The sequence below is a fragment of the Eurosta solidaginis genome, chromosome 5, assembly GCF_040869045.1.
Source record: "Eurosta solidaginis isolate ZX-2024a chromosome 5, ASM4086904v1, whole genome shotgun sequence".
In the NCBI taxonomy this organism is placed as follows: Eukaryota; Metazoa; Arthropoda; class Insecta; order Diptera; family Tephritidae; genus Eurosta; species Eurosta solidaginis.
Window position 1 is genome coordinate 172,928,614 of NC_090323.1, and position 21,196 is coordinate 172,949,809.

At 37.4% G+C, this 21,196-nt stretch overlaps 1 protein-coding gene across 1 annotated transcript in view; it reads right to left on the reverse strand.

The window, feature by feature from the left end:
- LOC137233827 (transcription factor mef2A) overlaps positions 1-21,196 on the reverse strand; it is an 84,805-nt gene that overhangs the window by 38,131 nt on the left and 25,478 nt on the right. Inside the window, exon 3 of the mRNA XM_067757286.1 lies at positions 17,080-17,158. Coding sequence (XP_067613387.1) covers positions 17,080-17,158 — 79 coding nt within the window. The remainder of the gene's footprint in view (positions 1-17,079; positions 17,159-21,196) is intronic.

Genomic DNA, 21,196 nt, shown 5'->3' on the forward strand with positions numbered 1-21,196 from the left:
AAATTTACACGTATTTATATTATTTTGCAAGTGTTCAAAAGTTTTTTGGTTGAGTATTTTTTACGAAATTATGAGTTTTTAATTTGTATTATTTTTGTGCTGAAAATATATAAACCCGATTCTTCATGGGAGGTAAGGCATACAAACATATATACTTGGTTTGAATGAAGTAATATCATTTTTTCAGGAGTTACTAATTTTTCGCGTCTAAATCATGCAAAAATGCCACTGTGCGCCGTGGTGTAGCATGCTCCGCCTATCACACCAAAAATCTTGGGTTCGATCAAATTTTTAGAAACCAGTATTTATTTATTTTATAGTGTTCATGTACAGACGGACGGACAGATTGACATTACTTAAGACACTTTTTGCACCCCAATAATTTTAATATATGGAATCTATTTTGATTTCGATCAGTTCATGCAATTACGGATTACCGTTATTCGATCAAAATTAGTTTAATCTTCAGCTCAACTGACCATTAAAAACTTATAGAGAAACCTTAATTTTCGCTGTTTTAGGACTCGAAAAGACGAAAATTTTATCATCCCAAATTCACCCCAAATTTTCAGGGAGAGAAGAAGGGGAAATTTCAAACAATTTTGGACCGCTTATCAAGCTGTGTTGGATTGATTCCAATTATTATGTATAGATGAGCTTTTGTATACTCTAACCGATCCGCGAAGTATTTTTTGTCCTTGTATGTCCTTTAAATACCAGTTAATATACGAGTTAATAATAAAATCTGTAACAATATTCTTTCGATCGCATTCTTATAAGTTGTGCTGGGAATCCTGCTGATTCTGAGCTCATGGCAGATAATTTCCTTAGAACGCTTCCTGAGAATAGTTTCCCAACCCAAAGCTGGAGCATAGTAATTTCTAATGCTAGTGACAAAATAGAATCTGTTTAAAATAGGGGAGTACCATGGATTATTAGGTACTGTCGCACATTTCGAGGTCTAATTTCGGACACGGTTGTGTTCAGTTTTCCTATACAGTCGCCACTTGTGGATTCAGCATTGCGCTTAGTGGTGCGGAAGACTGCACTTTTTCAAGCCAGCGCCATCCTTAGCACCATTTCTATCCTTTTGATCCGCGGTCCATTTTACTTGGCTTAACATACAGACGTCTTGCTCTTTATAACCAAGTTTCTCAGCAAAATCTTCTGAGTGATATTTAGGAAACACCCCTTGATAATTATTGCCAAATCTTAAAATTAGTCCACAGCATTTTAGTACGAACTCTGCAGCTACTGAAGAAGTTATTCACAACCACCACACAGATGACGAAATAACGTGCACCGTACATTTGCTCCCCTTTCTCACCTTTCTTTGAGTTTCTGCTCATCTCCACTCTTTCCTTTCTGCCAAGCCCAAGTAGCATAGCCTTTGCAAAAAAAAAAAAAAAACGATATACAACTTGATTGGTCGCAAGTCTTTGGAAGAGACGTTTCCTTCGTTAGAATTATTGTAGATTAAATTGTAATGCATATCGAAACAATTTTAGTTTTTTTCACTTTCACCATAGACCAACTTCTTATTAGAGATATACGCCGCCGATAAACGCCGCCGCCGCCGATTAGGGTGGTTTTTCGCACGCCGCCGCCGAATGTCAAAAATATCGCCGCGACGGCGGCGGCGGCGGCATCCGGCGCGTTACTATATTTTCTACTCGTTTAAGGCTGTTTAGGCCATTTATTGTTCATGTCGAAAATTGGCCGGATATGGTCGAAAGTGGCATCAACGGATGCGCATCACTGCCAGTTATAAGAAACTAATTGCGAAATGTAACTCTTTCTAACTGTTCAAAAGTTATTTAAAAAAACAGGCGTTTTCCGTGTCAGCTTAACACGGACTTTGCATCACCCAATTCACCAAGTTATTAAAACAAAACACTAAAAGAAAAGTTATATAATAAATTTATATGCTCACTTTGCATATTTTTTTTTCAAAAAATTAATAATGAATAATGAATTCAAATAAAATTATCCAAGGTGTTTCAAATTGTTTTCAAATTGCCCTCAAGTTGTTAAAAAAGCAAAAAAGGTGCCGATTAAAAAAAAAAAAAAATTATATTGCGATTGGCTGAAAGAATAAGTGAAATCAGTGATACAAAATCCTTTAGCAGGTTCTAGGGGCATAAACAGTCCTTTGAAATGAGTCTTACCTCATACTTAAGTTGAGGATATATGTACGTATGATGAGGTATTGGAAAATCATTTGGGCTTACATTCAAAAATCTGTTGTTTATTTGCGAAACTATAAAATAGCGTCTGAAATGTTAATTTTAATTTTCACACTTCATCCTTCAACACTCAAGTCTCCCGGTTTGACATAAAGTTGGCGGCCCTATCCCAACTAGTCCCTTGTAGTGAATCACAGTATTTCTAGCCTATCAACCAAGTTTAAGGGCCTCATTCTCTATTACGAAGCGAACATTCGTGTCGCCCTAGAGACGAATCGATAGTGTATTTGCACTATGTTAAACGATGGTAACATATCATTTGACTAGTGACTTCGCCTTCCTGATTGACATAAAGTAATAAACGCAAAGGCCAAACGAGAAAGATAAAGAATACTATTGCTAGAGGAAATAATTTGGAGGCGAATCGTTCGTCTGAGCTATCGTTCGCAATACAGTATGAAGCCCTAAATATCACCTACACGTTACGGCTCCTTTTATAAATGTGAATACGAAGGCACATACATGTATTTACCAGGTGAGGCTTTCTCCTTCGCAAGAACACTCAAAGTGGTGAAGCAAAAGCTTTCCCAAGACAGTCGAAATGACCGTGTGTGCTATTACCCTAACGTAGTGGACAGTCGAACTAGTCTTAAAACTGAAGCGACGCGGTCATCCATAATGAGCTCTTATATCATAAGGCCTGAAAACAGCAGTAAACAGCTTTCAACTTAAAATCGTTCGACTTTCATTCTAAAATCTCGTTTTGATTTACCGAAGATTATTGAAATCAATGATGTGAACACAAACGTCTGCAAACTTTGGTCTATATTTTAAAAATTTTATCCAGGGTCCTTTTAAATTTTAATTATGTAGATGCGCCGAGTATTATACGATTTTCACCCATTACGCAATGACATCCACTTAGATTGCTTATGATTTCGAAGGCGCCATCCTTGGCCAAATAGTCACTCCCTAACGTTTCAAGGTGTTTCTCTGTTGAGTTCGGCAGCATAGCGCGCCAAAATCATCCGTTGGAAAATCTTCGGAGCTACACCTAGAACTTCTAGGAAAGTGACGTCGACGAAGATATGAGTTCGAAGTCGCAGTCCTATAACTTCTGTGCTGGCATATGATGTGAGGGTCAGGAGGCGGGGTAGCGACTGGTGGTCGGGATTGCTACTGTTCGCACATCGGGAATCGTAGCTCTTAAAAACAGCCGAAAAACTGGAGGCGCCCTGTGCCACGAGAGTCATGAGTATTAATAGACCATTAATAGCAACCGTAAGTCGCCTTTGTGCATGACCGCCAAGGAGACACTATTGATTTACAGAAATTGTGTTCGCGACGATTATTAGGAGTTAGCCCTAGGAAACTACGCTTTGCACGAGATATGCAGACAAAAGGGTGGTTATACTATGTATCTCTATTTCTTTTCAGCAGACGCAGCAGTACCAATTCCAAAGACCGGGGTTAGGTTCGAAGCCTCTCTGGAGTAAGTGAACGAGGGACAATCCCTCCGCAAGGAGATACTCGTGAAAAATTTTTAACGGTCTGAGAGATCTTGAAGCAAAAACCCGGGATCTTTCCGAAATGGTCAACACGTTGATTTCCTTAAATACATACAAACAAAACCTTTCCTAAATACTATTTTTTTAAATAGAAAATGAAGCTTTTTAAAGTAAGAACACAGGCGTGCGCCGGCGCGCCGCCCACGCCGCCGCCGCCGGTATATAATAGAGCCTACGCCGCCGCCGCCGATAAAGTGATCGGCGTAAACCTCTACTTCTTACAGCTGCAGAACTACAGAAATTCCTAAAGATTTTCGGGGTCGTATATGAATTATGCCTCCTGACCCCAATTTTTTCGGAGTGTTTCTGAGCCGGCAGTTTCTTGGACAATTGAAATATACTGCAGACGAATCTCCAGCCTCCACTTATAGAGCTCTAGTACATCAGCAAATCAGGACTTTGCTAATTTTCCTACGTTAGTGGTATATAACTCCCCCTAAACATCTAAAAGCATTAAGCTTCATTGCCGTACACAGTTTTAGCTTTCTACCGAGAGCTTTCAGCGTGAAGAAATACGACAATGAGCTCTGGTATTTATTTATTCAGCAATGAGTACTGAATAAGAGTTGGAGGAGTATTCTGTATTTTCCTATATAGGAGATCTTATCAGTAAAAACAATCTAACTTCCACGAAATTTTAATTACAACTCCGGTAGGTGTTTCTGTATAATTTGGATATGCTGCAACAAACGCCGTTAACCGTTTTGCAAACCTTAAAGCTCGGATTTTCGCTGTAGTTTGCTACCAAAATGGTTATACGCCTATCTAGAGATCATTAGGTTAGCAACTGCGATTACTATCTAAAAATAAAAAAAAATATTTACCAAATCATTTGATATCTCTACAATTTCAAACTGATAGCGCCAATATTTACAGAGTGTACATATGTATATATAGGCATTTACCGCTATCATCAATGAATTGTCACGTGCCCTTGAATCCACTTCACAAACTTGCAACGTCACAAATTTACGACTGTAAATATTTTCAACTCAACCCTTTGTTGGCTACACACACAACTCATCGATTGGTCTATACTACACTGATTGATGTTGTATGTACTACTACATATAAATAAACACACCCCACCTTCACTTACTAACTTGTGTAAAAGGGGGAAAAAATAACTGTAGGTCAACATGTTGCACGTTTTTAATGGTGATTTCTCTTCAAACATCAGAAATTTCTCAGACCATTAACTGCCATTGCGGCTGCCCCTACCCTCACACTCACCCTATCACAATTTGTGGTTTTCAATATAGGCCATTTTGTGTTTTGACCTTTCAGGTTGATTTTGGGTCTAAGTTGTTTATGCAATTGTATTTTTGTTGTGTTATATTGAGACAGAGTATTGAACTCAATCTGTGGCATTTGTGGTATGTGGCATGCGGTGTAGAAACAATTGATTGTTTAAATGTGTATGTGTGTGTGTGTGTTTGCTTTTGGTCACTTTGTGGTTTTAAGATATTGTTTATATAATTTTAATGATATGCATTTAAGGTGAGGTATGTACATTTAACATATAAACATATTAACATATACAAGAATGTATGTGTGTGCTATTTACACAAATAGTTAAGTATTGAAAGTAATTGTACTTCTGAGCTAAAGAATTTTGAATAATTCTAGACTAGTTGTTATAAAATAAATGAAATTATTCTAAGTATAATCAAAAAGAATTCTCTTATTCAAATAAATTTAACATTATTTGTCTAGTTTTTGGTATTAAGAATAACTAAAATTTTTGGCTGAGCTCAAGCCCGGGTTTTCTTAAACAAAACACTTGGAAGTGTATTTTATTTTTGTTTTTATACTCAGTTGAGCAGAGCTCACAGAGTATATTAAGTTTGATTGCATAACGGTTGGTTGTACAGGTATAAAGGAATCGAGATAGATATAGACTTCCATATATCAAAATCATCAGGATCGAAAAAAAATTTGATTGAGCCATGTCCGTCGGTCCGTCCGGCCGTGAGTAAATTTTGAGGTATCTTGATGAAATTTCGTATGTAGGTTCCTGAGCACTCATCTCAGATCGCTATTTAAAATGAACGATATCGGACTATAACCACGCCCACTTTTTCTATATCGAAAATTTCGAAAAACCGAAAAAGTGCGATAATTCATTACCAAAGACAGATAAAGCGATAAAACTTGGTACGTGGGTTGAACTTATGACGCAGAATAGAAAATTAGTAAAATTTTGGACAATGGGCGTGGCACCGCCCACTTTTAAAAGAAGGTAATTTAAAACTTTTGCAAGCTGTAATTTGGCAGTCGTTGAAGACATCATGATGAAATGTGGCAGGAACGTTACCCCTATTACTGTATGTACGCTTAATAAAAATTAGCAAAATCGGAGAAGGACCACGCCCGCTTTTAAAAAAAATTTTTTTAAGTAAAATTTTAACAAAAAATTTAATATCTTTACAGTACATAAGTAAATAATGTCAACATCCAACTCCATTAATGATATGGTGCAACGGTAAGGCGCGACAACCTCCGAATAGATCTAAGGCCGAGCTTCTCTTCCAATTTGCTTCGTGCTCCTCTTGATTTTTCCTACAAACTGGCCGGACGGGACCTACACGTTTCATGCCTACTCCGAACGGCATTTGCAAGGCAGATGAGTTTTCACTGAGAGCTTTTCATGGCAGAAATACACCCGGAGCGCTTTCCAAACACTGCCGAGGGGCGACCCCGCTTAGAAAAATTTTCTTCTAATTGAAAAACCTTATTTCTAAAATTTTGATGTTGCTTTTGGGTGCGAAGCCAGGGCATACGGTGTGATAGGCGGAGCACGCTACCATCACACCACGGTGGCCGCCGATATGGTGCAACAAAATACAAAAATAAAATAAAATTTCAAAATGGGCGTGGCTCCGCCCTTTTTCATTTAATTTGTCTAGGATACTTTTAAATTTACCAATCCTTTTGAAATTTGGTAGGGGCATAGATTTTATGACGCTAACTCTTTTCTGTGAAAATGGGCGAAATCGGTTGAAGCCACGCCCAGTTTTTATACACAGTCGTCCGTCTGTCCTTCCGCATGGCCGCTAACACGATAACTACAGCAAAAATCGACATATCTTTACTGAACTCAGTTCACGTACTTATCTGAACGCACTTTACCTTGGTATAAAAATGAACGAAATCCGAATATGACCACGCCCACTTTTTCGATATCGAAAATTACCAAAAATGAAAAAAATGCCATAATTCTATACCAAATACGAAAAAAGGGATGAAACATGGTAATGGATTGGTTGGACGCGAAATATAACTTTGGAAAAAACTTTGTAAAATGGTTGTGACACCTACCATATTAAGTAGAAGAAAATGAAAAAGTTCTGCAGGGCGAAATAAAAAACCCTTGAAATCTTTGCAGGTATTACATATATAAATAAATTAGCGGTATCCAACAGATGATGTTTTGGGTCACCCTGGTCCACATTTTGGTCGATATCTGGAAAACGCCTTCACATATACAACTACCACCACTCCCTATTAAACTCTCATTAGTACCTTTAATTTGATACCAATATCGTACACACACACTCTAGAGTCACCCCTGGTCCAACTTTATGGCGATATCTCGAAAAGGCGTCCACCTATAGAACTACGCCCCACGCCCTTTTAAACTACTCATTAGCACCTTTCATTTGATAGCCATATCGTACAAACAAAGTATAGAGTCACCCCTGGTCCACCTTTATTGCTATACCTCGAAAAGGCGTCCACCTATAGAACTAAGGCCCACTCCATTTTAAAATACTCATTAACACCTTTCATTTGATAACCATATCGTACAAACAAAGTATAGAGTCACCCCTGTTCCACCTTTATGGCGATATCTCGAAAAAGCGACCACCTATACAACTACCACCACTCCCTTTTAAACTCTCATTAGTACCTTTAATTTGATACCAATATCGTACAAACACACTCTAAAGTCACCCCTGGTCCACCTTTATGGCGATATCTGGAAAAGGCGTCCACCTATAGAACTAAGCCCCACGCCCATTTAAAAATACTCATTAGCACCTTTCATTTGATACCCATATCGTACAAACAAAGTATAGAGTCACCCCTGGTCCACCTTTATTGCTATACCTCGAAAAGGCGTCCACCTATAGAACGAAGGCCCACTCCATTTTAAAAATACTCATTAACACCTTTCATTTGATACCCATATCGTATAAACAAAGTATAGAGTCACCCCTGGTCCACCTTTATGGCGATATCTCGAAAAGGCGTCCACCTATAGAACTAAGCCCCACGCCCTTTTAAAATACTCATTAGCACCTTTCATTTGATACCCATATCGTACAAACAAAGTACAGAGTCACCCCTGGTCCACCTTTATTGCTATACCTCGAAAAGGCGTCCACCTATAGAACTAAGGCCCACTCCCTTTTAAAATACTCATTAACACCTTTCATTTGATACCCATATCGTACAAACAAAGTATAGAGTCACCCCTGGTCCACCTTTATGGCGATATCTCGAAAAGGCGAGCACCTATAGAACGACGGCGTCCACTTATAGAACTATGGCCCACTCCCTCATAAAATACTCTTTGATGCTTTTCATTTGATACACATGTCATATAAACACATTCCAGGGTTTCCCCTGGGTCATTTTCGTACATGGTTATTTTCCCTTATGTTGTCACCATAGCTGTCAACTGAGTATGTAATGTTCGGTTACACCCGAACTTAACCTTCCTTACTTGTTATTTTTAATTTTAGTTAAATTAAGTTAAATAATAGCCTGTTTCAAAAATCAAATTAAAATAAGTTATTTGAAAAATAATGTAATATAAAACAAGTAAGGAAGGCTAAGTTCGGGTATTTTGTTGCACCATATAATTACTGGAGTTGAATGTTGACATAATTTACTTATATACTGTAAAGGAATTACATTTTTTGTTAAAATTTGACTTAAAAAATTTTTTTTGTACAGTGGGCGTGGTCGTTCTCCGATTTTGCTAATTTTTATTAAGCATATATATAGTAATAGGAGTAACGTTCCCGCCAAATTTCATCATGATATCTTCTACGACTGCCAAATTACAGCTTGCAAAACTTCTAAATTACCTTCTTTTAAAAGTGGGCGGTGCCACGCCCATTGTTCAAAATTTTACTAATTTTCTATTCTGTTCAACTCACCTACCAAGTTTCATCGCTTTGTCCGTCTTCGGTAATGAATTATCGCACTTTTTGTGTTTTTCGAAATTTTCGATATCAAAAAAGTGGGCGTGGTTATAGTCCGATTTTGTTCATTTTAAATAGCGATCTGAGGTGAGTGCCCAGGAACCTACGTACCAAATTTCATCAAGATACTTCAAAATTTACTCAAGTTATCGTGTTAAAGGACGGAATGACGGACGGACGGACGGACATGGCTCAATCAAATTTTTTTTCGATACTGATGATTTTAATATATGGAAGTCTATATCTATCTCGATTCCTTTATACCTGTACAACCAACCGTTATCCAATCCAAGTTATTATACTCTGTGATCTCTGCTCAACTGAGTATAATTAAACCCACTGAATTTAAATCATTAAATTTAATTTTCTTCACGTAACTAATAAATGCCTTTAACTATTTGCGGGCTTTTCTGAAATTTAAATACAATTAAATAAAATGCGTGAAAATTCGTAAACGTTTGACACTTATGAACTTAACGCAAATTACTGTGCACAAAGGAAGTATTTCGAAAATTTAAAATTACGCGACAACTGATCGCCAAATTGAAGTGTGTAAAACGACAGTCAAAGTGAGCCGAATAGGAAAGTAGCTATAGTTGTACATACAAAAAAACAAAAACAAATACTTGGCGTGATTTACCACCGAGGAGGTTTAGGCCGAGATTCCCTTCCCATATTCTTCATGCTCTTTTTTAGTTTTTTACATGCTTATGCTGACTCCAAAAGAAGGCTGTAAGGCAGATGAGATTTCCTGAGTTTTAAAATTGCTTTACCCGGGAATTGAACCCAGCACCTTTGGTGCGGTAGGCGAAACACACCTTCAAATTCGGTAAATATCAATTCTAACGCTGAAGATTTAGCAGGGCGTCTTCTGTCCTTTTACCACATATTGGATATGAAGTTTGGCATTTGTTTTCATGGCAATCAGCGTTCTATCAGCCACTTCAACTAATAGCTTGTGCCTTTGCATGGAAAGATACGAGCCGCTCAAGTTAGGCTTTTACGTTATAACTTTCTACCCCTCCATACACCGTTTGCTACATCTTCCAGCTTTTACATCTAAAATCCTACTTATTACTCTTTTTGTAGTGATAAAGAAACTTCAAGATGGTTTTAAGGAGTTTTGTCAATGTTGTTGTTCCTTTGCTGAATATTTATCTAGTAAGATTTGTTAAGACCACGTTCAACCTTCTAGGTCATCAAAACTCTCTTTACGTAGAGAAATTGGGGTCACCTGGCAACCGCATAAACAGCATTCGCAATCTAATTGGTTGTTAAGCCCTTGAAAAGCTTGCGCTACCATGGAATCTTTCTCTCCTATGTCTTCCCTACCTGTATTTAAATGCAACTCTCTTTAACATTAAATCATCTCCTTTTAACAAAACCCGGTCTCTCAATTTCCATTACTGCCAATATATCTTTTTCTGTCCTATATAATTCCTTCTTCTTTTGTTTCATTCCAAATTCTCCCTTCATAGCCAGATCTTTCTCTACTGTTATCTTTTTTCATCTTCCCTACATATTTTCTTTATATGTGCTGTTCTCTTTCGGGATTTAGTTACTTTTTATAACACTTTAGTTCATAACTATAACTCTCCCTCACACTCTGTGACCCTATCTTTCCTCTTCTTTCTGTCCTGTTCCGATTCTATGTCCCCACTCTCATTCTATTAATTATTTCTTACAACAACCTCCTCTGTGTGATACAGGTTCATAAATACGGTCATTATAAATTTCGAGCAGTATTTTCTGTAAAATATGTGGATATAACGCAAGAACCTCTGAAAAATTATCGAGAGTGGTGCCTTTTTAAAGTTATAATTGCATTCTCCAAATATACAGAAGTCTTTTAAATAAGGAAAATTTGATCAAATCAATAAATTTTTTAAGAAACCTACATATTCTTTGGAACAACTAAACTCAGTTCTGTAATAGTGTATTCATTTTACTGTTTCCCAATTTCCAACAGGGTACTCGACAACAAAACATGCTAGCATATTAATGCACGTCTGTCAAAAACACGAAAAAGCACAACGAGAGCTATACTTCGCGACAGTAATGGAAACTAAAGTATACGTCAAGAGTACATAGCCGGTCATCATTATCCTGTCCAACCACACCGATTGTCAACGCTATACATACAACCAACGAAAAGCAAGAAGAGGTGTGTGCAACACAACACCCAACGGTATTATTTTTACGATTGCCACCAAATGTGTGTGATATTGTTGGTGTAACTGTCAAACAGAAAAAACAAAAACAAATATAAACACCAAACAATGTATGGTAGCGAGGCGTTTGTAGTGTTGACGGAACACTTCAGCCCACATATCAGGACTCAAAGGCAAAAAGCCAACTGGTAAGTAAATGTGTGTAATAGTAACTTTACTGTAGTGACAGCGAACTGGTGATTAAACAAAAAAACTCCGCTGGCCTCGTGTTTTTATACACTACATTATATAATAGGCAAATAAAAAATATTTATCAAACTGCCACAAATTTCCAACAGTCACTCTTACAGCCGCCGAAGCCAAGCCCAGTACGCACAAGTTGCCTTAAAACAAAGAATTCTCGTTGCTGAGATGAGGCAAATGAAAAGGACACTTCAAGTGATGAATTGTTTGTTGTTATTTACAGAAAGCAATCCCACTACTGAACGTTTTTTCTTTTTTTGGTGTGCGGAAAAAAATTTCAACAAATTGAATAAATGTTATAAATAGTGGGGCATGACTTTAGTTTTATCCACAATTTAGCTTGAAATAAAATTTTTGTAGTTAATTTTCCACAAACGAACAAATAAGAATATTCCATAGGAAAGTAAAACGAAAATGTTAAAAGTTTAATGATATGTAAATAAACACATATCTCAAGTGGAAGGGAAAGTGGTAAAGCGGAGAGTTGGCTTGAAGTTTCGCTTACCAAATTTACATAAAGCAACTTTTGTTGCTAGCAAATTCATATTATATTTGACAATTATTTAAAATATTTTTTGAAACACAAAAAAAAAAAAAACACAAAAAAGCTGCAAAGCTAGTTCACCAACAACAACAAATCACCCTAAGCCAAACCTATACTCACTGTTTTTCTTTTTCTTTCAAGTTAAGAGTTCCCGCTAGAAAAATTGCTTGGTATAAATGCGGTGTTACAAACACATTTGTGCTTATAAGAGTACAGCCTTACGGTCAGTCCGGTACTTACGTGTTGGGATAGCAGTACAAAATTCCTTGTCGAATATTGTTAAATGAGCTGCTTTTGAACCTCATTTGTCAAATTCATTTCCATAGAAGTTTAACAAAAACCAACTTTGAGTAAGTGGAAAGCCCTTTGGAGAGAAAGGCGGAAACTGTAATTCAATTAAAAAAAACGATTGAAGCGTAAATTGGATATTAAATTAATAAAAAATTCCAAACTATTTATATTATCCACCCGATTGGCTTTCAAGCAATTTCATATGCCAATATGTGCAGATAAAGCAGATCCGACCAAAACTTCCCTGCCGGAATTTTCTTTTTAAATTTTTATTATTCAATTTTCAAGAGGAAAATAGGTTGCTGTTGTTGTTGTAGCGATAAGGACACTCCCCGAAGACTTTGGTGAGTGTTATCGATGTTGATGGTCCTTTGCCGGGCGCAGATCCGGTACGTTCCGGTAACAAGCACCATTAAGGTACTAGACCGACCATCTAGGGAACGATTTTGTATGACCACTTGAAACCTTCTAGGCCATCTCGCCTTCCCAACACTTAGATCAATGAGGAACTTGGGGTCGGATGTTATGGAAACAGGATTAGCCACGGGTGGGTGAAGTTGACAATTGAGTTCGAGAAGCTATAAATTGCGCTGACAACATCTTGAAAGGGTTGCGCCATACAACCCATTGAACTAATGTATTTAAGTTCGCCTCTTACGGCAAGCTTACCTGCCGCGGGTATATTCACGCTGGGGGTCATTCAAACCGGTGAATCGTTCAATCTCATAGTAGCTTTCGGACCGATTTATATATCTACTACATATCAAAAAAAACAAAGGAAATCCACACACATGGATGAATAGATGTAAAACATCCATGCTCTATTCCATTCGTTTCTAAGAATGGGTCTTGAATGTCAGGTTTTCATTGTAGTTAGATAAAATACACTATGAGCTCATTCAGTAAATGTGAGGTCCTTACGGCCAAGTAAGTTCAACTTACATTAAAGCCACAAAGAAATTGTAAAAAATCGGTAGGTTTTTCCTTTGAGAACTCGTGTGTGTAAATATTTACATGAAGACTTATCTATTACAATAAGTCAAAAATTATAGGGAGAGGTATCAAAATACGCCTTTTTTAACTCGACAAAAGACCGCTACAGAGAATTTTTTGTTGTCTGTTGATGATATTCGCGTAGCCACAAATACACTCTCCAAATGACTAAGTATATTTCGCCTGGCAATCCTTTGTCCTGCCGCGGGAATGATTTGTTTGACCCCTCCCACCTACTTTTCACTTGATTGCTCCTAGCTTTCCGGGGGTAGAGGTTAGGTTGGACTGGCCGTTCCATGAGGACCTCACATATACTGAATGAGTCCGTAGTGTTACCAGAAGTCTGTTTTAACGATTTAACTGAAAAAATCTTTCAAAAACCAGGACATATGTTATAAAATAACTCCGTCCTCTTGGCAAATACTAGAAGCTTCCTGGGATTTAAGCCACTTAATGCTCCTACATCTGAAAGCTGTATCACTCCTAATAGCTGGAGTCTTAGCCTGGCAAACGCAGGGCACGAGCACAGAACATGCTCCATTGTTTCCTCCTCCCACCCGCACTTCCTACATCTGCTATCACTGACCAAGCCTTATTTAAAGGAATGTGACGCCAGAAGGCAGTGTCCATTCAGAATACCAGTCATGAGTATACGGTCCTATCTTTTTAATGAAAGCAACTTTGTTAGTCTATGGTTGTAAGACCTACACATAATCTTCGACACTTTACAGCCCCCGCATGAACCCACGCCTTTCCCGCTTGGTCGAACATGTGCACCTCTCGCCTTCTCTTAATCTCGCCCAGTCTAATTGACACGTCTACGGAGCAAGCTTCAAGGGATGCGCTCTGTTAGCTAGTTCATCTGCTTTTTCATTCCCATCTATTCCCATATGCCCTGGTACCTAGCCGGAGTTTCTTTTACTAAATCTTACTTCGAACAAAATCCGATAATATACCATGAGAATGAGTTCTAAACAGAAGTATAGTCAGCAAACTTTGCTCTTATTGCCGAAGGGTAATATCTTGAATCAGCTATAAAGCGACACACTGTGGATAATTTTTGGATTTCTTTAAAGTTCGAGGTCTCCAAACGATTTGCAAAGAGAAATGTCTGCGGCTGCTCTCAAGGCTATAGTGGTACGAGATTTACATCCATATTGAAGAGAAAACCCCATTAAAGGCCAAATAAAAAAATAACAATTGTGTCCTGTCGTAAAGGTTTATGCATAAAGAAATAAATAAATGCAGGAAGCAATAACTTTCGAAGAGATTTCCAATTTCCGTCGTGCTTCTTTTAATTTTTTCATAAAAATTTGCCGGGTGGGACCTACATGTTTTATGCCAATACCAAACGGCATCTGCAAGGCAGGTGATTTTTCACTGGGAAGCTCAAAATGGCAGAAATACACTTGGAGTGCTTGTCAAATTACTTCCGAGAGAGATTTTTTTTTCTAATTGAAAAACTTGTTTATAAGTTTTTAATATTACTTTGCACCCAGGACACGGCCGCCGCCAATGGTTTCGGGGTATCTTTGGTTTAACTGATTGAAAGTAACATAAAGTTTTCATCGAAAATTTAATTGAGGACTTGATTTTCAGTGCTATTTTAAACTAAGATTGTTCCAACTTATATTTAGACATCAACTTTTATTGCGCTACGTATAGTCTCACCTCGGCTTATGCATAACAAAGTTTTAATATTGAGATAAAATTATCAGCCGCCGAAGTCGGTCTTTTCTTACCTAGCGCAAACATACAAATGCATTTATAATACTTTTATTAGCTACATATTACTTTCAATCAACTATGTGGATATGTACTTAAGTAGTATGTAGTAAGCGAAATAGGACACATGTTTACAATTCCTTGATCATTAATAAATTTCGCTGTCAATATGTGAGCACAACAATCAATCATTTTTCTAGCAAACCTATTAATTTGGAGACTATGTACACACACACCCTTAAAACTAATACACTGAAAGAAATCGTGCTAGTAAAATCAACAAATCGGTTCTGTTGTTCTTGACTTAACGGAGATTCGGTGAAATTGATCGAATTAACAAATTACTTTATTCATTTCAACAGAAGAGAAATTGTCGCTCTTAAGTTAACAAAATTCTGAAAAATTGACAGATTCCTATTCAATCTAACTGATTTTTCTGTTAACACAACTGATCTCACAGGTCATTTCAACAGCGATTAACTGTCAATACGTGAGGAAATTTCAAAGAGAATTTTACGCTCACTGCGCTCTCTACTTTGTACTTATGACGATGGTGCCACTTGTTAAAAAAAAAAAACACCAAAATAAGAAAACCACCAAAACGAAAAAACACACAAAATGGGAAAACAAGAAAAAACTAGTTTTTCAGTTATCAATACAAAACGGAAAACACATTTTTGAATTTACTGTGCAAAAGATTATGAGATACCGGGACCCCTATTTATCGGGTACAATTTTGCAACTTCTCCTCCAAGCGAAATGCAAAATTGTACCCTCTTGTTGCAAAAGTTTTGTTTGAACGAACAGGATTTTTCCAAAGCTAATAACATTTTGTTCAAGTTTTTACGAATTTTCACTCCAGTAGTGAATTACCTTCATGCGATTTGATTCTTTGCTTTTCTATAACTTACAATTTCTCTATTTAAAATGTTATGTCAAACATTTATACTACAAGTATTGTTCGAAACAATCAAGTGTGGCAACTACATGCGAGAGAAAAAATTGAGAATGAGCTGAGCTGCAACTGAAAGAATTGAGAATCAGTTTTGTGACTACTATTTTCATTTCTATTTGCAAAACGAAGTTCAAAACTATGAATTGAATAAATTATAAAATATAAAATTTGGTGAAAGTGCGTTTAATAAAACAAAATAATAAAGTGTATAATGTTTAATGTGTGCCAGCATATTTGATGTACGCCCAGTTCGGTTAGTAAGTGCATACATATGTATGTACATATATGTAGGAAGCATGCGTATTTATGTATTCACATATTTACGTATGTATGTATATGGCAACATAGGTAATATCGTGCAAAGCTGTCGCAACAACTTTTTTTGTTCATTTGACTACTATAACGGTCCATTACGAATCAACGATTTGTGCGCAGTTGATTCAACATCTTGTTGCGATGGATAAACATTTACAGAAATTTCAGTTTAATTGACAGTGTTGTTCAACATAACATGGGTAGAAGTGTATGTTATAAAATGTATATCAAAAATGAGAAACTCCAAATCAAAACGCATTAATTACACTAGAATACTTTCGAAAAAATTGAGAAATCGGAATTTTAACTCAGTAAGAGCAATTATTCCTATAATGTTTGTAAACTGGAAGATATAAAATATTATTTATTAGAATAACAAAATATAAGGCGCGATATCCTCCGAAGAGATTTTAGGCCGAGCTTCTCTCTTCCAATTTGCGTCGTGCTCCCTTTAGTTTTTCCTAACAATTGGCGGGACGGGGCCTACTTGCTTTTATGCTGACTCCGAATGGCATCTGCAAAGTAGATGTATTTTCTCTGAGAAGTTTTTCATGGCAGAATTACACTCGGAGTGCTTGTCAAATACTGCCGGGCGACGCCGCTTAGAAAAATTTTCTTCTAATTGAAAAAAAACCTTTCTAAAATTTTGATGTTGCTTTGCCTGGGTCGTGAACCCAGGATCTTCGGTGTGTTATTAGAATGTGGTTATATTAAAATATGAAAAAAATGTTACATGCACTTATTGCATTTTGATATGGACATCTTCAAATATCGTTAACGGTCAAACTTGACTGAAAAGTAATAAACTTTACTTCACTTAAAGATTTAAAAGAGTTCATTGGGGCTCATATATGAAGCTTATTTTAACTTACCAATCATTTCCGGTTTTTGTTGGATTCTGTCGCTTTCTTCCCACTTGGTGCGGCTTAGGTTCAGCAACCATATTAACGTCTGCAATCACAAAATTTAAAACATTGTTGTAACCTTTATGTCTGTATAATAAGTTAACCAATTTTATACAAAATATTTTTAACATTATATGCACTTTAAACATATCTTCGAATTTACATTAAAATCTATACGTACGCACGCAGATTTAGAAATTAATTGATGGTAAGAAAAAAAGGACTGAACCTTACTTCCCCAGTAAGACATTCATTTGCAATTTATACCTAATCTTACCTTAAATCTCGCTATATATTCATAATAGTTAAGTAATTTTATACTGTTTATACATGAATTTATTTTTCTTCAAGATAAATACCTACTGCCACCAAATAATGCTATGTTATACAGTCCACTGTTCGAGATATGCCTACAAAAATATTTATACAGAAAAAGGCAGATACACGCCCAGTTTAAAACTTTATATAACAAGTAATAGGATCGAATAAGACCAAGAAATTAGTAAAAAAAATATTTTTCCTTTTAAAAATGTATGCAGAAGTTTTTTGGTAGCCCCTCCGTTCTCTTCTCAAGAATACCATAACTTCCAAACTTGGACTTCTTCCTATAGGTCGAAAGGTTTTATGATGGTCAAGGTTCATATCATAGTTCTTTCTTTCTGAAATAGCTTGATTAAGGGAGGGACAAATAGTTCAGGGACATACGCTTTTTTACACACATTTCCCATTTGGAGATGATGCGGATGAGCAGAGAAAAGATATCTACACTCCGAATATGGAAAAAGAGTTAATAACTAACACAAATCTGTTCACATTTTAATTGGTCGGTTTAAAATATACATTGCCCAATAGTTTTCGTACTTTTATTTCGCTAGGTGGCTAGGGTCTTGAAATATAGACCAAAACGTGGGCCCGGGTAACCCTAGGATGTGTTTATACAATATGGATGTTAACTGAAAGATGCTGATGAGTATTTTAAATTTGGGTATTTTCGTACCCACGGAAGACTAAGGTCTCAAGATGTAGGCCAAAGTGTGGACCCGGTACCCCAAGAATATATTTATTACTTAATTAATTGGCGCTTAACCGTCTAAACGGTTATGGCCGTCCAACAAGGCGCGCCAGTCGCTTCTTATCTCTGCCAACCGGCGCCAATTGGTCATACCAGGAGAGTTTATATCGTTTTCCACCTGGTCCGTTCAGCGGAGTGGGAGCCGCCCTCTACCTCTGCTTCGATAGGCGGGACATGAATTGATAGTACCTACATACATATGTACGTGCGTCCAAAATGAAATGTCCGATTTCAAACGAACAAACTCCGTGTTGCTATTATCGGCCATTCTCTTTTGGTGTCGCTTAAAGTGTAGCCCTTTTCCTAGATAAGTATTTGCGATGCTTTTTTCCAGGAAGTGAACCAAGTACCAATATATCAGAACAAATTTTATTCATGGTTCGATTTTCCATTAGCCTGGATTAGTATTCATGATTCTTTTTTCATAGAAGTGGTCCAGGGACCGACTGAGACTGGGACTCGGAATTTAACTGGAACAAACATACAACTCTCTGGGACTGGCCATAAGGGATGGAGAAGAACTAGAGAGAAGAGAAAAGAGGGAAGGAGAAAGAGACTGAGAAAGAGATAAAGTGAGACGAAGATAGAAAAATAGGGATAGATGAAGGGAAAAAGAAGTGAGAGAAAAGACGGACAGGGCAAAAGAGAGACGAAGAGTGGGAGAAATGCAGAGGGAGGAGTGAATAAAAGGATAAAAAAGTGGAGAAGGGGTGCAGAGTAGACGGAAAAATCCTTCTTAAAATTTATGCACATAGACCAAATTTTCTGCCAGTTCTGCTAGTTATAGCGTTTTATATATGAGGCTATCAGTACAAAAATGGCTTAACTCACAATAACGGAGTAAACCACTTTTCAAAATACATAAGAACACGAGTTTAAAATCTAATTTTTGGGGTTAGGATGGCAAATCCCAGTGGTAGCCAAAGAATAGCAAAAGCTGAACATACCAACAATTTTAGTATGTAGTTACACAACTGTCGCACTAAAGCATATGATTTCTTATTAGCAAAGTATGCTTAAAACGCAAAAAAGTATAACCAAAAAAACTTTAATCAAGCCACTAAAAAAAGAGATATTGAAATAAAGTAGAACCATCCCGCATTCATAACAGAGTCATTTGTCTTAATAAAAGTCGCGGCAGATTTTTCAAAACATTCGTCAACAACAACTGAGTGTGAGTTAGGTTGATTGTCAAAAACATATTTACACTCATCCATAAACCAGCTAAAAGAAAAAGGGTGTGACGGCGTCGAAGCAAACCGAGAAGTTACTACACGCCATGACATGCCACTCATCATAATTCATAGAGTTTGCAGACCGTAGCAAGCACACAAACTCGTTTTTTTTCGAACAAATTTACAGACGCGCCCACTTGTACAAAACCAAAAAAACAAATAAGGTCTTACATGCGAGAGGGCGTAAATTTTGAAAAATTTTCATTCAGTTTTTTTATAAATCATACCCACCATCATTCGTTTACATTGCCCGTCTCTCGCTCTTTCTCTGAATCGACTCCTAAAAACTGCTAGCTTCGCTTTCAGTCATTGAGGCACGGCTGTCTTGGACTAAAATTTTCATACTTTAGCAGGGATTGCAAATATGCAACTGATATTGGTCAGATTTTAGAACGAAACAAGTGAGAAAATGACTGTCTTGTGCAGCACCGAGGACCTCATACCTTGCATGGAGCTGAGCAATAATCTGATAAAATTACAAAAATTTGGAATATCTGAACAATCAGTTTTATAAGATAGTATTATAAAGATAACATAACTCTCAAGACATTTTAGATTTGTAAACCTCACTAAACGACGAACGAAAATAAGTAATTGTGAAGAAGACGGAACAAAAGAAGAGGGGGAAGCGGAAGAGCAATATAATAACAATGTCGATAATGATGTGGATGAAAACAACGATACTTGCGTTTATCGTCATGAAAGGACAGATAAGAAGTCATTACCGTCCTAACGGCGAGTTATCGATTTGGCCGCAGTAGCAAGGTTAGGTTAGGTTAGGTTGAACTGGCCGGTCCATGAGGACCTCACATAGACTGATTGAGTCCGTAGTGTTACCAGAAGTTTGTTTTAACGACCAAACTGAAAAACCCTATCAAAAACCAGGACCTATGTTATAAAATAACTCCGTCCTCTTGGCAAATACTAGAAGCTTCCTAGGACTTAAGCCACTTGCTGCTCCTACATCTGACAGCTATATCACTCTTAATAGCTGGAGTCTTAGCCTGGCAAGCGCAGGGCACGAGCACAGAACGTGCTCGATCGTTTCCTCCTCCAACCCGCACTTGCTATATTTGCTATCACTGACCAATCCTAATTTAAGGGTATGTGACGTCAGAAGGCAGTGTCAAGTCAGAATACCAGTCATGAGTCTACAGTCCTCTCTTTTTAATGATAGAAGCAACTTAGTTAGTCTAAGGTTGTAAGACCTACACATAATCTTCGACACTTTACAGCCCCGCGCTTGAACCCACGCCTTTCCCGCTGGGTCGATCATGTGCACCTCTCGCCTTCGCTTAATCTCGTCCAGTCTAATTTGGACGTCTACGGAGCAAGCTTCAAGGGATGCGCCCTTTTTAGCTAGTTCATCCGCTTTTTCATTCCCATCTATTCCCATATGCCCTGGGACCCAAAATAGATGTATGCTTCTCCCTGTCCCGATTCTTTCCAGAGACCGCTTACATTCTAAAACGCATTTAGATGCTGTGCTATGCGAGATTATTGCCTTAATTGCTGCTTGACTGTCAATATAAAAGTTAACACGGTTGCAGCTTAAGCTATTCTCTTCCAGGGTTTCTACTGCTTTGGTTACGGCTAATATTTCCACTTGGAAAACGCTACAGTAATCCAGCAGTAGGATCTGTTGATTTACGGATCAGCACAGTATACCTTAGACCCTACTCCTTCCACTACTTTGGAACCATCTGTATACACATGTATCGCCTCGTCCCTTGCGCCAACCGTCCACCTCTATTGTGGCCTTAAGGTCTCCCCGGAA